We start from the raw sequence: 20,763 nt of genomic DNA, 5'->3' as shown, positions 1-20,763 counted from the left end.
GATCTTCTACTTTAGCAAACCAATCAAATGGTAGTTTTTTTCGAAGACGGCTTCCCGTGAATGATCTAAACAACATCAACTAAAATGGCGAAGGTTTGGCTGTGTCTGCATGGTTGTGGTAAGTTTCTCAAAATTTAATACCTTTTTAGGGATATAACCTTCATCAAAGAGGCGTTTTTATAACGAAATATGTCTAGTTTTAAATGTTATTCAGAGAATAACGTAGAAGATGGGAGGAAATAAGTTTAGTTGACGAAGAATTATGGACAATTGACTCACAGGTAGGGTAAGAGCTCCGTGGAATTTGTCCCACATGCACAAACAACCAATTCAAACAATTGTTGATACTTTAATTATAAAACGAAAAAAAATTGCAGATTTCCTCAAAACGTTTTCCCCGACGGATATTAACGCACGCTAAATTAAGTACATCAGAGAAAAAATACTACGTAGTATACGTACGTATGTTTCTGAATTTATATGAACTTATCGCCTGGACTGAAAGGCCGAAACTATTATATGCATTTAGACTCTATGATTACATGATTTACATCCAGTGCAACTTGAAACCTTAAAAGGTTTCCATGCCAGAAGGCTCATCCAGGCAGAGCCTATCACAATGTTAAGTAGCATGAAGCAACCCTAAGTATCACTACTTCTTGCGTGGTGGTACGCCAGTCTATTGCAGAGGTATCCCCCATTGTTTTGTCAAGTTACTGTTCTTCTGAAAAATGCAGTTATCCAGTGCTACTGCTCGGTGGAGAGAGGGCCAAGAGGGAGTGTTTTACCCAAGAAGGCACAGTAAAATACCCAGCTAGAGGTCGCTTTCAGATCTATTCAACCATAGTTCAGCGAGCTTACTTGACTATAGGTCACTCTATCTCCCACCTTTTGCGCACATTCCATGTACTTCTAAAGAGCTTGTGCTCTTTTTTTTTTCCCAACTTTCAAGAAACAAATCAAATGATTCAAAATTGGCATTACTGCTTGAAAATCGCACTCTGTACTTGTAGCTAACTTTTTTAACACAATGACTCGCTCTCACACAGCCTAACCATGACTTGATGTAATCAACAATTATAAATTTTACATTAAACTACCTATACTCTATGGCTCTCTGATGAGCAACATCAATTATTTTTCTTTGTCAGCTTTTTGTTAGCAACTATCTTGATGTGGCTGCAGTCTGTAGTTAACCTGTTCATTGCTGAAATCAAGAGCTCTTAAAAATGGTGGATGCTGAGACCACAGCTATACAGAAAATAAAAAGCAATGGTAACAGACCTGAGGAATGGCTGGAGTTTTTGGCTCTGCAACAATCAACACTGGCAGCAGATCTTACTGATGAGAACTGTCGGCACTTGCTGTACCTCTATGAAAGAGCTGTCAGTCAAATTCCAGCAGAAGAAAATAAGAAAAATATCTCCTATGCCCACATTCTTGTAAATTTTGCAAAACTGCAAATGTAAGTGTTATAAAAAGAGCATAGGTTTTATTTCTTCAAAGACCCAGCTGGAGGGAAAAAATGGCTATCAATACTAATTCGGAGTCAGGAGAGGTCAATTATTTTTGCAAGGTGTTCTACTATATTTCATCAGTTTTGTAGGAAAATATAGGTATATTATGTATCTTAAAAACATTTGAAAACATGTGTCTGCTTCAATGCAGACACATTTTGCAAAATTGTGACCTTAGTTGTGTTCCTGTGTTATTTATAGGAAAATATCGAAAGATGATGCACGGAGCACATTCCAGTTGGCACGAAACAATGCAAAACACTTTGCTATTGTTTTTGTTGCATGGGCACAGTTTGAGCTTTCAGCAGGTTTGAATCCAACTCATTTTTCAACTTCATCTTTTTTTATCGACTATGATGCATCCCCTTTACCCTTTGAAAACACAGGAGGGTCCCAAAGGAGTTAGAAATGCACACACGTAGCAATCATTGTAATTATCAGTGTGTTCTAGCTGAGCCTGGTGGGTGGCAGAGGTGTCTAATTTCTTTCTTTATACTACTTGCAAATATTTGCTTTTATGGATTTCCAAAAGCCTTTAAGAGCTGTACACTCGTGGCTAATTGTAATGAGAACCTTCTGCAACTCTGTGATTCTTCTCAAAAGAAAAACCTGATCTTGATGAATCTTGCACAATTTTTGTAGGAAACAGAAGCAAATGCAGAAGCTTGCTACGAAAAGGAAAAGATTCTGGTGCAGAACCCAAGGAGTTACTTTTGAAAGCTTATGATAACTTTGTAGCACAAAGGAAGGTGTTGATCGAGGAGTCTGAGGAACTGACAGGTTTTACAGGTTACAGAGCCAGCCAGAAGAGTAGTGAATCATCAGTAGATATGTCACCTTTGAGTACAGGTAAAGTTTAATTGCTCTGTTGTAGCTTTTAGAGAATGATTGTTATTGATCAAAAGGGGTTTATGAGACAAGCATACATACAAAGTGAAACATGCAAAGGTTTTGCACGTGATTTGGCCATGTACATCTCAACTGGGTACTGTAGACTGTATTGAACAGGGCTCAACACTAACTTTTCAACTTACTAGCCAAGGGGCTACTGACAACATAGATGTTACAACAATTTCAGTTTGTTTACTAGCCAACTGGCTAGTGGAAATCTAAAACCACCAGCCAAAACTGAATTTCTACGGTAGTCTGTGGCTAGTTGGCTACCATTAGTGTTGAACCCTGTTGAATTTCGACTTAATTTGGGAATAAAAGGGTCACCCTATCTTAAAGTTAATGATGATATTTCTAACAATCATCATCTAGGTTTGTTGGTGTATTTAGTCTTCAGCCAAAAAAAGTGTGAAATTTGTTCTTAATGTTGGGTTGCCAGATAAAATAAGCCCAGGGGGGGTTCAATATGCCCAGGTCCAAGTAACTGTAAAAGATTTTGAGTAACTTGTTGAGTGGTATATGACACAATGTCATGCTTCCGTGCTGAAAATTGGCCACAAGCATTTGAAATAGTTTGAGAAATGTGCCAGTTGCTGGCTTATTATTTTATTTATCCATTTATTTCCTTCTTTTTTTTATTTTGAATTTCACAATTACAGGTGATTTTTCATTTATTCACATCTCAATCTTAAATGTAAGCACCATTTATTACAGCAAACAAGAAACAGCTTTATGGGACCAGCAACTACTACAACTTTCAATGTCATGAGTTGTACAGTGCTAGGCATGTCATATTTAAGTGCTTTTAATTGACCGCATGTTTGTGAGGCCAAATGTTATCTAGTTTGGTTTGGTTATCAAACTAATCTTGTTGTCTTCTTCTTAACTCATAAGAAGATGAAAGTTCAACAGGCACTAACACACAGCTCACAGAGGCTGACACTGCAAAAGTTTCAGACAATACCACTGCTGTGATTTCATTCAAATTACCAAGTGTTCTGGAGAGCTGTGGCAAGAAACCTCTCAGTTGCAGAAGAAGTAACAGCAGCAGTAGCAGCGATGAGACAGACAGCATCCTTTACCAGTCATCCACCCACAGGCAGCGTGGGAGCATGTCCACCCAGAAACCATCTGTGAAATCCACTCCTGACTTCAAATCAGGTTAATAAACAAGATATATGCAGCTAATCCCAGTTGTTAACCTTTTCACACCCAGGATTGACCTAAAAAGGATTTTCTCCTTGCAAGATTGATGTATCTTCATGCAGAGAGATGTTGAGAAGAAAGAAAAATATCAACACTTCACGTAAACAGGCCCTTAAACAATTCCACAACTTTTCCCCCCAGGTAACTTTTGGGCATACACTGTAAATCCTCCATTGAGCCCCCCCCCCCCCTCCCCGCTCTATTAAGCCACCCCTCTTTAATATGCCCCCCTCTTTAGAGGAAGAAAGTTATTAAGCCCCCCCCACCCCTCCCCCTCAAGAAACAAAAATTAAAAATAACACTCAATGTCAGTAAGTACGATCAATTTATTCAATTACTGTAGTTTGTCATTTAAAATTGATTATGGTAATGGATTGATTGATGTTATCATGTTGGCATCAATAAATTACGGTATATGGAAATTGCAGAGCAATGCTAAAAATATAAAATGGCTAAACAAGGTCCATTGAGAGAGTTAGATCGTAAATTTGAGTTCTTTATCGTCTTTATTAATTATCCCCCCTCTAATAAGCCACCCCCACCCCAAGTCTCTGAAATAAATAAGCCCCGGGGGAAGTGGGGGGTTTATTAGAGGGAAATAACGGTGAATGTATCTTTAATCCATTGTGCTAAAGAAAGCTTACCAGAGGAAAACTTGTCAAGGAAATCTTGCCAATGTTATTGACGGGTTAACTTGCACTTTAGGTACAGACAGTCTTGCAGGATGTATGAATCTATCAGTTCGCCGCCACAAAGCAAGACGCGGTGGAGGAATACACTTTGGTCTTCCAATGAGAGTGAAGAGACCACTACCTGCATTGAGTGAGCCTGGTGATGAGTTGGATGGTATAACTGAACTGGACTGTACCGTGGAGGTGCCTCAACAACAGAGTTGTGAACCTGAGACAGCTGCCAGTAACCAGATACATGGATTTCATCTGGCCAGGAGCAGTGTTCATTCTGCGTCTACAGAGAAAGATATGACTAAGGAACAGAGCCTCTCACCTGCCTCTGGATCTCAGAAAGAAACATCGGGCAAACATTATGAAGGGCGTTTCAGGAATAATACAGTGGAAACACAGGAACTTGTTGCCCCGCAAGTAACAGAAAACCTACTGTATAACCAGCAGTCAGCAGGGTCTTATTCATTTACTGCAAACCCTCAGCCAGCGATGCTGAATAACAGCTGCAGTACACAACAAGGAGAGGTATCCAACTCAGGTCGCCAGCCCATGCTTTATCAAATACCAACACCACAAGGTTTGCCATCTGCGTCAAGCCAAGTTATTGATGGCTCAGTCACCATTCGGAAACAAAGTACTAGTTCAACTGCACAACCCGCTGAAAGAAATGGCTCTCTGTTGCAAAAGAAGACTGCACAAGTTAGTCACAGTGGCCCGTTGCACTCGACGCCTGGTCAGCTCTTAGGTGCCGGTTGTGCCCCAGGTTACCCTCAAGAAATGCAGTTCTCAAGGTCAGCAGCCGTCCCTGCCCAGTCCTCGCAGGAGACTATCAGAGTGAAAGGCAAATTGTACCAGAGATTAGGTACTATTGGTAAGGGCGGCTCCAGCAAGGTAAGTTGTCTGGCTTTTGTAGTAATTTTTTTATCTGCGATGTGTTTATTGCAACTTTAAGCGCCGCCTTGAGACCAATTTTCGCCATCCTTTCCAACTTGAATTAAACTTGTAATTCAAGCTTTGCCACTGCTTTTAAAATGTATCATCCATTTTTTGTGCATAAGGTCAGCATTTTAGATCCGCAGGAGTGTACAAATCGTGGATAACTGACATGATTATCTGAACTCTACGGAATCCGAACAGTATTCAGGATTACGAATTACAAATGACAACCTTTCGACTACCTTAGCGCCAAGTTGACGCTAATGATTACAATGTACTTCCTCTGAGGTTTTCGAAACTTTAGTCATTACCACCGACACCAGTCCAAGTCTCCATTCATCCGGGCAATTACACGACACGATCAACTGTTACTCCTGGGTTCAAACTGTTTACTGTTTTGTAATCTGTTATTTTTTCATTGATGCTCTTCCAGGTCTTCCAAGGTTTCGACGGGAAAAGAATATGTGCTATAAAGTGCGTGAATTTAGAAGAAGCCGATGAGTTCATTGTTCGAAGCTATATCAACGAGGTGCAATTGTTGGAAAGATTGCAGGGCAATGATAACATAATTAAACTATTTGACTGGTGAGTATGCCATTCTGCTTTATCTTGTTTCTTTTTTTTTTCTTTTTTCTTTTTTTTTTTTTTTTTTCCCACGCATAGCATCGTTTGGTCCCAAACTGCTGCATCTACAGCCACTCATACCGTACGCACTCTAGGAGCATTAATCACGAAATTTTGGGCTGGCTAAACAAGTAATGAAAATCTACATCTACTTTTATTGATCAACAAGGCTTTCGTATCAAGTCGATATAAAAAATGACAGAAAAATTACTCAATCTGAGGAGAACACAGTACCGTACGATAGTTTCCCTTTCCATATTCTTCTAGGGAGCTGAGCCAAGAGATGAGTTCCCTTATTTTGGTGATGGAATGCGGAAGTATTGACTTGGCGGGCTTTTTGAGAAAGAATCGCACAAAGATAACCGAGAGTGAGCTTCAGGTGTTTTGGCGACAGATGCTGGAAGCTGTTCACGTGATTCATGAAGCACGCATCATTCACCGAGACTTAAAGCCTGCCAATTTCTTGTTGGTCGAAGGGCGCTTGAAACTTATCGATTTCGGGATTGCGAATTCTCTTCAAGTAAGTTGGATGGCCACGTCCTGTTTCTGAGTACTTGAAAGTCTGCTGTCTCTAAACACTTCGTTATGTTCCCATACAGGGCTCGTATGGGTCATGGCCAAACTGGAAGGTCATTGAAGTCTACCACGTCGTTTTCTAGACCTGTAAAGTCGTGAAAAATGACTTGATATTTCATTTTTGAGAACAACAAAGAAGGCCTCCTTTTCTTGATTGTTTTTACTTTATTACCAAATTCTGGTTTTTAATTCTTGAAAAACACAGAAAGGGCCGTAAAAATGTATTTGAAAGTCACAGCATTTTCGCTCATTTTTTTTTTTTTTAGACCGACACATAAAGTTGGCCCCAAAGCTTCAGTTTTTAAATGAAAACTCTTAGCTCTCTATAAAGTTGGAGATAATAATTTGACGATTCCCGTGATCTTTGAAATTATTCTATTACACTGTGTTAGGAATCGACAGGTGGACTTCTTGACAGACGTCAAAGTTTTTGTACGAGTCAAATAAGTCCGAGTCTACATGTACGTGCTTTACATGTCCAATTTAACCTTCACTTGTTTCTTTTAGGGGGACAAAACAAGTGTTGAACTTGAAACACAGGTTGGCACATTAAACTTTATGTCTCCAGAAGCTTTTCAAGATATCTCTCACGCGCCTCGATTTGACAGTGCAGGAAATGCAAAACCCAGAATGAAGGTAGGGACATAAATTACTGGTCCGTCAGCAGGTAACATAAAGGAAATCCGAGAGGAAAGGTTCCACACCATATTGTATGTTACCCGCTTCTTCGTTCGCGCAACTAATAAATCCCCTATTGGCCAAGCTTGGTTTGGTCAAGATTGCTGAATTTCAGCCTCAGACGCCAATTCATCCCGCTCGCACCCATTTTACATCCATGACGCTCCTGCGATTTGCATCGTTAGCGCGAAATTTGTACGTGTATGATACTGGTTAGCCTGATTGGAGGCGGTAGTTTGTTTTTCAAGCACGAGATTCAGTGCGGCAAATATTCGATCGAGATATTGGACGGGTAGAAGATTTGGGATGCGTGACAAACTGAGGGTGGAGGAGAATTTGCTACCTTTCTATAATATCAAGAAATAGATAGATATAAACCGTAGGCCCCGTCCCCTGCAGGGTTAGGGGTAGGAGACGTTAATTTCCCACGCACGTGATTACTGTGTGGTGGATGTCCTCCCCTGGGGTGGGATGGGTGGGTTTACTGGGCCCGCAGTAATTGGCGCAAGCTGTTGCGGTGTCCCTGCCTGTCGGCGAATCTAATAGATTAAATTGAATTACTTCTGCTGCCCGCGCTCCTCCACCCAGGAGTATAAGTGAGTGCGAAAAAACTTTCAGGGAAACCAGACAAAATCCGGAAGGGAAGAGGGGAAGGAATGATTTGTAATAGACTAGCACTCAGTGCACGAGGAGTACTAAAACTAAGTCCCAGTCACTTCATGTCCGTAAAACAAACCATCATAAGCTTCAGTGGCTGGCTATGTGGGTCGATAGAAATGTTAAGAATAGCAAAGGAAAAATTGAAATTAGATACAGTCATAACCCGCATACAAGAATCTAGGTTTTTTCAAGTTAGCCTCCGTGTATTCTTACATAAATGGTGTATACTGTGAAATTAGACTACTTAGGTTCTAAATCAGGTTCTTAAGTTTTTTTTTTTTTTAACAAAAAAAAAGAAAGAAACTTCTACTCGTGGGTGTAGGTGTAACACTGCGCTGTTTACCAGCCCTGTAGAGCCCTGCTTCTGCACACAGTTATGGATGTATTGACAGTACAGTAGTGGGAACCTATAACGCTGGCAGTGTTCTGGCTAGATGCTATTACCCTTTTTATATCGCATGTCATGAGCTGTAATAAATTTGAAAAAAAAAACTCTACATTCTAAAAATAAAAAGGGCTTAACTAGGAAACTTTAGCTTAACAGGTTCTTAACTTTTAGGTTCTTAGACGCGGGATTTTATCGTACTACTCACTATTGCTACAATCCTCAAGTTAGCTGTGGACAATTATTGAAAAGTGTATTGTTCACGGCTGATGCAATATTTTCTCTTCGGCGGCGCACAAATACATGTAGTTGAAACTGGACAATGAGAAGTTCAAATTTTGCCGTCCTAGCTGGCCTCTCAAGTCTCGTATGCAGACTAGACCTCTTACCTTTTACTTTGTACTGTGAGTTACTGAGGGCTTTAGCTCTTGTCTAAAGTGAGTCCAGTACACAGCTTCATTTTTCGACGTTGTAATAACTTTTCGTAATGGTCGGATTTATATTCCTCTCTAGATCGGCCGAGCAAGCGATGTTTGGTCTTTAGGCTGTATCCTGCATATGATGGTGTATGGTAGGACTCCTTTCCAACACATAACTAATCATATTTTCAAGCTGCAATGTATTATGGATCCTTCACACGTCATCGAGTTCCCGGAAATTAAAGACAAAAACTTGCTTGATGTCATGAAGGTTTGTCGACTCATTTGTCTTGATAAGAAAACATTAAAAATGATCGTGTCTATTTACAAACCTGAAAGAACTCCCCTCGTCCATTGATGTCTAAAGAAAGGCCACTTTTTAGCGTTTTTCCGACGAGCAGAAGTGAGAACTCTGCGCGAATGACACGCAAGGCGAGGCGAGTGCTCTTCTCGCGTGTGATTCCACCCTTTGCACTTGCTTCTGCTCGCCCCAAAAACCAAAAAGAAAAACATCACACCTGTTCAGCCGTCTCCTGTGTGACTGTTTGCCTTTCCTGGTATTTTTAGGGTTGTCTTCTCCGGAATCCCAAGGAGCGTTATACCATCCCTCAGTTGTTGGCTCACCCTTACATAAATCCTCCATCACATGGTGAGTGTGTCAGCGTTGAAGTAAGGTAAATTGTTTGTCAATAGAGTATAGCAGCAAACTCAGTCAGTCTTTCGCAGAAAATAGGCTGATAGTTTCGAAAGAAACTGTTTGGGGCTGCGTCGGTGGGAGTAACGAAATAACTTGGATATATCAACAAAGTTGAAGTGGTAAATTGGCCACCGTAACGATTACAAAAGCTGACGTTTCGAGCGTTAGCCCTTCGTCGGAGCGAATAGAGGAAATGTGGGTTGTGTGTGCTTTTAAAGGCAGAAAATGGAGCTACGTTATTGGTGGGAACATGGCAACGAGAAAAACAAGAATAAATTAGTGGAATGAAAAGCGTTCGTTGATCCCTGTGGGATTTAGACTGCCGGTTTGAAAGATGAGCTTTAGTTCAAGATTTTTACGGCTTTCCGTGCTACCTAAGTGTAAGGAAAGACCTCAGATTGCCATATGTTTGGAATGATTAGGTAAATTAGAATGTCTAGCGACTGGTTTCGACGTGTCCTTGTCATTCCTTTCCACGTCTCGAAGGTGTTCTCGGAATCGGTCGCCTAGTCTTCTGCCTGTTTCGCCGATGTATATCTTTTTGCAATAAGTACAAGTTATACAATAGATTACATTGGCGGAGGTGCACGTGAAGTGATCGGTGATCTTAATGGATCGTTTAGGTCCCGGTATTTTATCAGTGTTGTGAATGAAAGGACACGTTTTGCATCGTGCACGAGCGCATTTAAAAGTGCCTGGTTGGTCATTAGTCATGTTTTTGTCGCGTTTGAATGAAATGAGCGGAGGCTGCGAAAAGATAGTGCTTGTCTCTGGATCGTTTTGAAGTAATTTAAAGTTTTTAAGAATGATGGATTTAACTGAGTGGTTGTGAGGGTGAAACGTGAGAGTGAATGGATGCGGTCGGAATCTTCCTTATGCGACGTTTGTAGTGCTGAATGTCAATCAATAAGTTGGGCGCGGTGGTAACCAGCTTGAACGACAGAAACGGAGTAACCACGTTTTTTCGTTTTTCGATAAACGTGGTTACCCGGAAAGGAATGACAAGGACCCGTCGAAACCAGTCGCTAGACATTTTAATTTACCTAATCATTCTAAGCAACATCGGCAATCTGCGGTCTTTCCTTACACTTAGGTAGCACGGAAAGCCGTAAAAATCTTGAACAAAAGCTCATCTTTCAAACCGGCAGTCTAAATCCCACAGGGATCAACGAACGCTTTTCATTCCACTAATTTATTCTTGTTTTTCTCGTTGCCATGTTCCCACCAATAACGTAGTTCCATTCTCTGCCTTTAAAAGCAGACACAACCCATAATTCCTCTATTCGCTCTGACGAAGGGCTAACGCTCGAAACGTCAGCTTTTGTAATCGTTACGGTGGCCAATTTACCGCTTCAACTTAGTTGATATATCCAAGTTATTTCGCAGAAAATAGACGTATCCAGTGTGTTAGTTGTAGAATGCAAGCAGGTTATTGGCATTATACAAGCTCATCGCTCAAAAAGTGTATAAAGCCTAACTTTTAACAATGTATTCTTACATGGTCAAGCTAAGTTGATGGCGCTCGGCACCAAAAGGGACAGTTTTATCGCAAAACAGCTCAATTATTTAAAATCACCAACTGTTTCACACGTTATTGTTCCCCAATTTGATACTTTTAATTTAATAACAAGCATCTGCCATGCGTGAATCTATTAAAGAGAGCATGGCTATTACAAAGTCGCACAGAGCGCAAAATCATTCGAGTGATGTATTGCTGTCTTACCATCAGATCCCCCGGTGGAAATAGAGGATGAAGACAAAATGTTTCATGTCCTGATGGAGTTCGCCAAGGCAGATGTCAACTCTCCCCGCTCGGTGCGAGCTCTTAGTAAGGTAAGATTTGTCTTAATCAAGCCTTTCACGAACTAGCAAAGATTCTGAAAAATTTGGAGACTTCTTCCAAGAAAATCAAAGGCATTTATTTTCTATCACTGTGCGGGACGCCACTGATTATTTTGGGCTGAAGGTGTGAGGATGTCATTCATCTTATTTCACTTTGCTTTTTCACTATTGATACTCGTTTCAAGAATGGGCCTTAACGTTTCCAGAGTAAATAAAACTAAACTAGCTTGTATGCAAAGAATTCTTAACGTAATCTCCTTTACCCATTTGTCTGATTGCATAGCGATCAGAAAATCCGATCTGACTTTCATAAAATTATCAATATTATAAAGAAATGCCTTACCGCAGATTTCAAACACAACAAAACGTTATCTTTTTACCAGTTGCACTCACTGATAACTTGACTGATTTTTTTTCCCCGTTTTTCAGACGTTTTACAAACAGCTACTCACTGGTAAAAAGGTGAGCCTATCATCTGCCGCACCCCAATCCTCGATCCCAATGCATTCTCAGTCACCTCGTCAAGTGCGTCAAATTCCGCCTCGTCAAGTCCTGGAGCCTGTCATCCGCCAGCCTCTTGTGGGGATAGATGTGAAGGCGTTGAATCAGGCTCAGAAAGCGCTGAAGCCCCCACATGCTTCGGGAAATGCCAAATATATGAAAGAAAATGATAGAGAACAGGATAAGGTTTGTAAAATTTATTTAAATCGAAGTAAGCTTGTGTGTGATGTGAAGTTAGTCTATAGTTCATTTTTTTAAATCCCTAAAAGGAGCACCAAGGTAAGAGACTTGGGTAAGGATACGTAGACTACAGAAGCGTATGGAAAGGCTTTAAAGTTCCTTCCGTTTATCAATCGTATGCATGCGAGGGAGACTTCATGTAGAAGTCTCGGTTTCCTTACGGGAATGACAGACCCTTATCAAATGACTATGAGTAAAGATAATGAAACATTTCATAATACAAAGGGGATATTGCATGGCTGCGCTAATGGGTACTATTTCTATCTTTTTACTGATATTATCGCTCACGAGTAAATGAAGTGAATAACTCGTAAACATCGTCGCCGCCGGTAGATAACGTTTTTATCAACAGGCAGATAAGTAATGTTCTGCTTATTTTATACAGCATATTTAAAAATGATATGGACAATCTTAGAAAATATTTCATTTGCTCGAAATACAGTGACAATATCATGTCATGGAACAGTCTTTCATTGATAACTATACAATAAATTCAGTTATCAGTGAACAAAAATTTAAAAGAATTGTTCTGAAGTTATGAAATAATGAATTTTATGCAGGAAAACCCGGATCTCGATGGGCTTTTAAAGCATGAACTTTTAGAGAAATACAAGAACGCACATCCTCGTAACACATCTGAGTTTTCCTTTGGTAAGTGAACTGAATACAGTTTAAACGAAAAGTGTAAGTTAGTAGTAATGGTTGTAGTAATATCACAGTTCAGAAGTGAAAGACTGAGTGGCATTTTACGTTTTGATAAGCCCCCTTCCTTAAAAAAACTTCCCATCTGACAAGTCCCACCCTCCCTTAGGAATTCCTCTCCCTCTTATAAGCCTTCCCCCCACTAAAAAAAATTTACCCTACTAATTAGTCCCTCTTTGTCATTAGTTTTCTACTCTTCCATAAACCCCCCACCAACCCTCTTAATATTTTTATGAGATGTGCTTCAATTTTATGTGGGTTATCCGAACAAAACGACCCACTCTTCAGTAAGTAAGCCCCCTCAATATTTTGATAAGATGTGCTTCAATTAAAGTGGAGTCATTCGCACAAAAAGTCTAAACTAGGAGAATCTCAGAGAAAACGTTCCAACATTGAATTAGCTGGGAAAGACACAGTTGCTGCATTTTTCGAAAAGAAAGTCAGTACTTTCTCGTAACCAGTGACGAATATTAGATAGCATAGGCCCCTGGGGAAGTCCATTAACAAGCGAGTTATCATTTGGGAAAAGCTTACTTTCACAAGACTAGAAAGAATAATAATGGAGACCTATTCAGTTGAGTATGATTTTGTTTCGATTGATTAAGTGGATTAAAAAAGACTATTCTATCAACGTGATGTGATACTGCACCCCTTTTACAAGTTGTGAATAGTTCAGTTCTTTTACGTCATAAAACTAAAAACACAACCTTTGCATCTTGGGGAAACGTTTCAATGTTCTACAGCGTATTCTGTCAAATTTCGTATGCAATCTTGAAAAATCTACACGAGTGCGCACTGTTCGCGGTTAAGTCTTGTGACGCTATCTGATGTGGCGAATGCTGATGAACCAATCGATTTGTCGCAAAATTGAGCGAGTGCTGTAAGCCATGTGATACCTCTTAAGCAACTTGTGGAATGCTAACAGGAGGGTATTGACGCCTTGCACGATTCTCCACCAAGCTTCTCAACTTTATCAAAGTCTTAAGACTCGGCTAGGCAGAAAGTTACAGCATCCATCGTTCGGTGGTGAACACTAATGGTATCTGATAATGCAACGGTACTTAAAATCTTTTGTTGGCGGCTTAGATGTTTGCATGGTTTTTTATATGGGCGCAAAAATACGTCACCATCGCCCCGAGCTACCTTGCATAGCATTTTCAGTCTCATAATTTCCACATCTAGGACAATGATGCAACGTTTCTGGCGAACTGATAGAAAAAAATTTAAAAGCTAGGACCGCTATCGGTGGTCCACGTTGAGAGGAGTTTCATATCTTTCCGTAAGGGTGAGAAATACTTTCATCGAAAAAGTGGCATGTACAGAAAAAAAGAACAAGGTGAATAAGCAAAACATGAATCCCACTGAGAATGTCCTTCCATCTGTCACGCTATGTAACACAATACTCTAGAAAAATGCAGCCTTTTTGATAAGTAACAACAAAACCAATGTGTCCTTTCCCTAATCAACTATATTTATTACCGTCCTGTATTCTGTAAGCCTCAGTCTTTTGTCAGATTACTCTAACCGATGTGTAAACCGAGCTTCTAAAATCATTGTTAACCTTGAATTTCATTAATTGATACAAATCTGTAAGAAGAATAAAAGGTTATGTTTAAGAACTTCTTTTTTTTTTTTCCTTTCAGAACAAACCTGGAACACAACATATGAGGACTAAATTAATCCTGACTGATAAGGATCCCTAAAATTCTTCGTTCAACACGAACAACTCGTCTGTTTTTCCGAGTATTGGTTCTATTGAAGTATTTTTGTGTTTGTGTTTGTGTGTACTCTTTAATTCATGTATAAACATCTTGATAGTGTAATATATTTTTCATAGTGGAGTGGGTTTTAAATCCAAGGCATTGAAGTTTTGATTACGCAAATGGTTAAACCAAGTGCAGCTAAATTGCGTTTTGTTCTGTGATTGGCTTAAAATATAGGTTATGAACAAAATGAATGAATAAATCGTTACACGATTTGTTTATAAACAGGCTGAAGTCAGTAAATCTGTTTAAGAAAGCAAAACAAACTCAGCTTGCGAAACAAGCACTCTTAAACAGTTTTCTTCGACAGCACCAGATTATCAAACTCGTAGTATTAGCGATAAGTGGAAAGGGGAGTTAAAAGAGGGAGGGAGAGGAGATGGGATGAAATAAAAAAATGCTAATAGCTGGTACAAGTGCGAGTACGGGCAGGTAATTGTTTTGCACTTATCAACATAAATTTTTTACTCAGTGTTTTTATCAGAAACATTTATTAGTAAATGACAACAGGGCAGTGATGACTTGAAGTGTAACCTATTACAGTCATTATCGATCCCTACCAAATCAACCGTATTGCTGAATCATGCCTCCCCCCATCGTACTTCTCTCAAAATACACGGCTAAGTGGACTTTCGACGAATGCTTTTAGGGTCCACTTAATGCTCTCTACCCACCCTCTACTCACAGTCACCTAAAGAAGGTTAAGTACCACGGCCTCTTTCTCCATAACAAATACACAGTCAATGTTATCGATAAAAGCCAGCGCTTTTTTTCAATATGATCTAAAGGATTGTGTATCAGACGAATAAACTACCGAACGGCTAGGGGTAATAGGCGTTCAGTACATAATCAAAGGGTCGTTATTTATATTAGACCTTCTTGTCTTCTTTAAACTCGTTATCCCATGAAATTGTGAAAATTTTATGGGTGATTACTTTTACCGCAGTGCCGAGTGATGTGTTGCGGCGCGCACTGTTTTATTGAGAGAAAAATAGATGTCTCTATGAGCAAAATATCTTGATAATTAGCAATATTGGATTTGACTTTCTTCCGCGATTTGTTAAGTGTCGTGAATGATTCCTATATCATAAGGAAATGGGTAATACTTGTTTTCCTTTTGAGGTGCCAATGATAAGAAGCAAGACAGTGAAGTGGAAACAATATTCAAAATCGATGGAATTAACATTTTGAACTGTTACAGGTCAATTGGTCAAAGCGAGAAACTAACATTTTCGGTCTCGATTCCTGTTAGATCTCTGAGTTTTTTTGTTTTGTTTGTTTTGTTTTTTTTTTGATCATTGCCTGCTTCATTGTGATTCGAGGTACAAATAGTCTGTCTTTACTTCTGTTTATTTGCGATTCACGCGTGATTGCTTTTTCACTAACATGTAACATCACCTAACGTATCATTCCATTCGGTGACGAAACTCTACCCTGTTGATATACTTGCAAGCGAATGCGACAAAGCAACTTACCAAACATCACGCTTACTAAACTTATAAGCCTCAATATACTTACATTTTATGGTAACGTATTTAATTTTAGTTGATTAAAGTAGGAAATCGGGTGTGCTTGAATAGACATCGACCACGCGTCCTCAACATGGCTGTCATGCTTTATTTTCTTGTTTACTTTATTTAAATGGAAATAGCGATTACGTGGTTCTTATTTAATCTGATCCATTCATCTTATTGTTTTTCCCATCACGTTCGGGTTAATTTTTTTTTCCCGGCCGGCCTTCCTTCCCTCTACTCTCGAAACACATTGTTTAATTCATCACTGTGAACTGAATGCATGCTTTGTTCTTTTTCGTTCATTTTGTGTTACACCTGGAGTGAATTTTCGTAAGTCGTGTTAAAATAACTCGTTCTTTGCAATTCAAAGCTGAAACTGCCCTATTAAATACATATTTCCCCAATTGTTAGCCTAGACTGAAACAGTTGGGGCCAAAATAGAAAGTGCTGACTAGGGACTGTCAAATTTTGTTCTAAATTCGGTAACTTTGTGCTAAAAATATCAGGTTTGACAGCTCTAAACTTAGCTTATGAAATGCGTGGGATGTCGTCAACAGTTCTGATGATGATAATTCTGGAAAATTAAGCGTGAATGAAGGGAATATAACAGGATCAGAGCCTGTAGCATGAATTTTTTTTTTACCAAATGCTAACACAGAGTACTCAATACAAAAACGTTTAAAAAGTAACGTGAAAAGTCGCAAACCCTAAGTGGCGTGCTTCGTTCACAAAACATTCCACAGCCAATACTTAATTAGTTGTCCTGCTTGGCAAACAACTATCTTCCAGATGTCTTCAAATCAGCCAATCGTATTGTCGGAATTTTCGAGAAAGTAAACGATACGGTCAAATAAGCAGTAGCCCTTTGACAGAGTAGCGACAAGAGGACATTTCAAGCCGGTTCAAAACAAGAAGGCGTGAAACACTAAACAATCCAAGATTGGTGTCACTTTTTACAATTTCAACCAAAATGTTTTCTTTCGCTATCAGCTTTGAGATAAACTTCATGGATTCTTTAGAAACACCAGCTTTGATCGCTATTTTAGTGTTTGTGGCCATCGTTGCGGTAAAGCAGCGACATCATAGGCGTATTAGGACGTTTGTGGATAAACGTTTCAATACAAGCGCTTGTTGCTCAAAACCGATTCCTGTGGAGAATGAAGAAAAAAGTGGGAACGTAAGTGATAACTTTTAAAAGTAACGTAGCTGTTCCGTTTTTTTTTTTCTTCTGAGAAAGTTCACATTCTCAGTAAGTCCTTTTAGTGAAGCGTCCATGAAATTTCCAAAATCTGTGCAATAATTCCCTCTTTTAGAAACCGACAGACATTTCCTTTTATAATAGCTATGAGAATTAGGTGTTACATCGAGAATACGTCTATTTACTGATACGTTTCTGGCAGTGTTCTTATCACTTGTTTGTTGGTTAATGTATTAATTTTGTGCGGGGAAGTAGTTGATAACTCTATCGCGATAGGTGATCAAGCCGCAAGCGAATTCTGCTGATTTTTGTCCCTTGCATTGAGTTTTGTTTGCTTTAAAGATAACTTAATTTCATTTCGTTTTTGATCAGTTTCTGTGCATGTATAATATCTGTAAAATGAAAGTTACAAAACTTTTGATTTCCATATTAATCTCAATTGTCAAATGTGGGATAGTCCCAGGGCCTGCGCAGCAAACTTATTTTTAGTGGGAGAGGGGAAGGAGGGCTAAAGACGAACGCGTAAGCTTCAGCCGATAAGGCAGGGGCGTGGAGCATGCTTAAAACAGGACAAGCTTTTTCAAAAACGTAGGGGGCTGAAAGCGGTCCCTGTCAGCGGGTTGGATATTGGTGAAAGGTTACCTTTGATGTGAATGTCTCTACATTTCAGTCATTTTCTTCTGACTGAACTTAGTCAAAAGTGACTTTTGCTACTCCTTTAAAAGAACACCGTGTTGCTTAGCTCCTAGATGGCCATTCTTCTGAGTTTTTAATGACGAATTTCTCTGCTTACTTTTTTAAGAATTCGCCATGGTCTGAAATTATGACAGCTTGCGTTACAGAGCTCCAGGGAATTAAAATTATTAATGACGAACAGACGAGAATTTCCCAAGAACATTCACTGTCTGAACGCTATCGACACCATCCAAAAAATCAAGAAGAGAGAAAGAACAAGTCCTCTGTGGAAAAGTTGTCCTTGCTGGGATAACAAGAAGTTCATTATTATCAAATAGCTTAAAAACGTGTAAAAACCCCAGAACACTCGGACCTCTTCGGATTTCTGAAGCTAAGTGAGAATAACCTTGTTAATAATATACATGAAAAAATTTCTCAGTTCTGATTGGTTAAGATTAATGCAGTTTTCAGTTAATTCAGTGCAGAAGAGAGTTAATTCAGTGCAAAGAAAGAAACAAACCAGACATTCTGAATGGTCAGAATGATTGGTCAATGTCAAGGTCAATGTCACTTGCAGGGTTTGAATAAATTATTTTTGCACGTGATGCGCGCGCTTTTCTTCTGCGAAGTTATGAGAAACTACCTCGTATTTTTTCATGTATATTATTAATAGATAATCACATGATTTTCTCGTGCAATTTGGAGTAAATAAGCACCTGTAAATTTTTTCAAAGACCACAAATTGCACTCGCCCTACGGGCTCATGCAATTTTGTTAGGCTTTGAAAAAATTTACTCGTGCTTATTTATTCCAAATTGTACCCGAAATCATGTGATTACCTATATAAATTGATCTAGATTTGTAAAATATTTTACGGAAGATCTGATCTGACAGAAGATTTACTGTCGTTCCTCGTACAAATCGACAAACGTGAGAGGAGACTTAATCATACAGTAAATCTTTCCTACTGCTGATGCATCCTGAAAACAATATTCGAATACGTATTCAATTCATAGATTAGTTTTACTAGTAAAGACCCCAAGGTATGATAATTATTTAAAAATCTATAGTTTTCGGTGCAGGGTCTGTAAAATAATCCTCATGAACATGACGAGGTGGAGAGGATGATATCAGGAAAAGTATTCACGTCAGTTGAACCTCCAGTGGTGAGCAAAAAACACGCACGGCTGACAGGTGCATCGATATTATCGAGTGAAAATTAAACGAAAGTGCGATCTATGACTTACAGTAATTATGCCCAAACTTCTTGTTAAATGGCCCGAAGAATATCGCCAAATTTTCTTATCTCTACAGGAAAACTGAATCGCATTATCTTGTGAGTAGGTGACAACCCCCCGCTCCCGCCGCGAATATGCTTTCCAAAAAGTTGTTCATTGTTTGTTTTCAATTTCGATTGTCAATGAGAACACGATATGACGCTTTTTAACGTTGCATCACATCTCAAAATAAACATAGAGAGTAATTCTAATCAAGTGGAACCGAAGAATAAATATTTTGCCTTTTTTTTTTTTTTTTTCGATTTTCCGTCGAGGTACTAACCTATGAATTTCATAAATTATTTTCGAGACAGAATGAAAATGTCCGTGATTAAATTCATGACGATATTTAGCCGATCGATGTATCACCTTTGCATTTTACCGAATGGCAAATAGAAGTATTAAATTGTGACCACATGTCTTATAAATTGCAAAGTTGGGCTTTCTAATAGACAGTCTTGTTTCTTGGCAATTGAAACCTCGGTAGAAATAAAAAGCTCCCCGTGATCATGACATGTACAAACAAGACTACAACACGTATGCCGTTTGATTATGATGTTATGAACCCTACCATTAGTATGCTTAAACAAATATCGAAAAAAAAAACAGTCAAAAATTGAATTTTGTCACTCTCGCAGCCGACAATCAGGTGTGTAGTAAGGAAACTGTTGAACGTTGTCTTAGAGCCAGCCTTGAAGGAAAATGTCAAAACGTGGGATACACTATCTGTGCGGGGATCTTTTTCTCTATTTTTCACGGCTCTCGCGATTTGTCAGCGAAGGATTATTCATCTCTATTTCTGTTTCGCGCTGGTAGATAAATAAAATTTGGGATTAGTTTGGCTTAACTTGCACATAAGGACTATACAGTATCAATTTTATTGAACGGGAAACGCAAGGAATGATTATCGCTGTCCACCTTTCAGCGGTTTGTACCACAATGTAAAAACTATAACATCTTTTATGGATCGATAAGACCTTTCCCTTTGTTCCTGTTCAACGGCAGGTTAAAGAAAAAGTATGCGAAATATACGAGAGAAATTTCGCTATTTCGCTATTGCTTAAATAGCGCTATCTACTGCGAGGATCGGTGTATCATGTATCTAATACCGCAGTTCAGAATATATGAACTTCATATATTTCATTGTATCTGATTTATCACTTTCACGGGTTTATTAAGAATCAACTCAACGGCCTGCTCCCAGTTGGCTTGTTAGCTCAATTGGTAGAGCGCTGCACTAGTATCGCAGAGGTCAGTGGTTCGAGTCCCGTACAGGCCTGATTTTTTTCAGGTCTGATTTTCGCTATTGCTTTAATAGCGCTATCTACTGCGAGGATCGTGTATCATATGTATCTAATACGCAGTTCAAAATATATAATCTTCATATATTTCATTGTATCTGATACGAGAGAAAGTTGTCTACTCCAATACGTGGTAAAACCTTTATCACTGAGCTAGCAGCCATTCGTGACTAACCAAACTACTCATAAAGCCAAGTAAGGCCTAGTTGCATCTGTCTTCCCCAGTCGTTCGCGGGCAACAAACTGTTTACCTTTGTTTCTACGCAACGTCACGTATCTGAAAGTTATCGAAAGGAGCTAAGCACTTTCAACAAAGCCAAGGTCGCACTAAAGGAGAAAAACTGCTGCCTTTAAACACTGAAGCTTTCTAAAAAAATGTTTGAGCGGCCATCGATGATTTGACCTGATTACTTATTTCACCCCAGTGGAGTAAAATGGAACAAACTTTAACAAAAAAGATGAAAAGTAGCCGGTTTAG

At 39.2% G+C, this 20,763-nt stretch overlaps 2 protein-coding genes and 1 long non-coding RNA gene across 5 annotated transcripts; 2 read left to right on the top strand and 1 right to left on the bottom strand.

The window, feature by feature from the left end:
* The first annotated feature begins 45 nt into the window (after positions 1-45).
* LOC111329274 (dual specificity protein kinase TTK-like) lies at positions 46-15,921 on the top strand. Of its 3 annotated transcripts, none has more exons than XM_088758727.1 (15): positions 46-118; positions 1,152-1,465; positions 1,719-1,825; positions 2,160-2,366; positions 3,306-3,569; positions 4,320-5,188; positions 5,667-5,818; positions 6,125-6,377; positions 6,941-7,069; positions 8,670-8,846; positions 9,143-9,224; positions 11,002-11,105; positions 11,544-11,801; positions 12,416-12,506; positions 14,201-15,921. In XM_088758727.1, the coding sequence occupies exons 2-15, from the start codon at positions 1,230-1,232 to the stop codon at positions 14,230-14,232; spliced, it is 2,961 nt and encodes a 986-aa protein (XP_088614853.1). In that variant the 5' UTR covers positions 46-118; positions 1,152-1,229; the 3' UTR covers positions 14,233-15,921. The 3 variants fall into 3 exon arrangements, with proteins under 3 accessions (XP_088614853.1, XP_088614854.1, XP_088614852.1); XM_088758728.1 differs by having other exon boundaries at positions 3,303-3,569; positions 4,326-5,188; XM_088758726.1 differs by having other exon boundaries at positions 3,303-3,569.
* LOC148733179 (uncharacterized) lies at positions 3,093-4,398 on the bottom strand. Its single transcript, XR_016000662.1, has 2 exons — positions 4,259-4,398; positions 3,093-3,666 (listed from the first exon to the last, which is right to left on the bottom strand). It is a non-coding gene; the product is annotated as an uncharacterized LOC148733179 (long non-coding RNA).
* An 883-nt stretch (positions 15,922-16,804) lies between the features above and the next one.
* On the top strand, positions 16,805-18,326 carry LOC148733178 (uncharacterized). Its single transcript, XM_088758738.1, has 2 exons — positions 16,805-17,011; positions 17,835-18,326. Exons 1-2 carry the CDS (start codon positions 16,805-16,807, stop codon positions 18,018-18,020), a joined length of 393 nt encoding a protein of 130 aa, XP_088614864.1. The 3' UTR covers positions 18,021-18,326.
* The last annotated feature ends 2,437 nt before the right edge of the window (positions 18,327-20,763 follow it).

Source organism: Stylophora pistillata, chromosome 4 (genome assembly GCF_964205215.1).
Source record: "Stylophora pistillata chromosome 4, jaStyPist1.2, whole genome shotgun sequence".
Taxonomy (NCBI): domain Eukaryota; kingdom Metazoa; phylum Cnidaria; class Anthozoa; order Scleractinia; family Pocilloporidae; genus Stylophora; species Stylophora pistillata.
The sequence above is the reverse complement of the archived record's forward strand: the minus strand, read 5'-3'. Positions and strand labels throughout refer to the sequence as shown.

Coding starts and splice junctions, on each gene's coding strand:
- LOC111329274 (XM_088758726.1), top strand. CDS start 1,230: ATGGTGGATGCTGAGACCACAGCTATACAGAAAATAAAAAGCAATGGT. Junction 6,378..6,940: donor GGATTGCGAATTCTCTTCAA/GTAAGTTGGATG, acceptor TGTTTCTTTTAG/GGGGACAAAACAAGTGTTGA. Junction 9,225..11,001: donor CATAAATCCTCCATCACATG/GTGAGTGTGTCA, acceptor TCTTACCATCAG/ATCCCCCGGTGGAAATAGAG.
- LOC148733178 (XM_088758738.1), top strand. CDS start 16,805: ATGTTTTCTTTCGCTATCAGCTTTGAGATAAACTTCATGGATTCTTTA. Junction 17,012..17,834: donor ATGAAGAAAAAAGTGGGAAC/GTAAGTGATAAC, acceptor TACTTTTTTAAG/AATTCGCCATGGTCTGAAAT.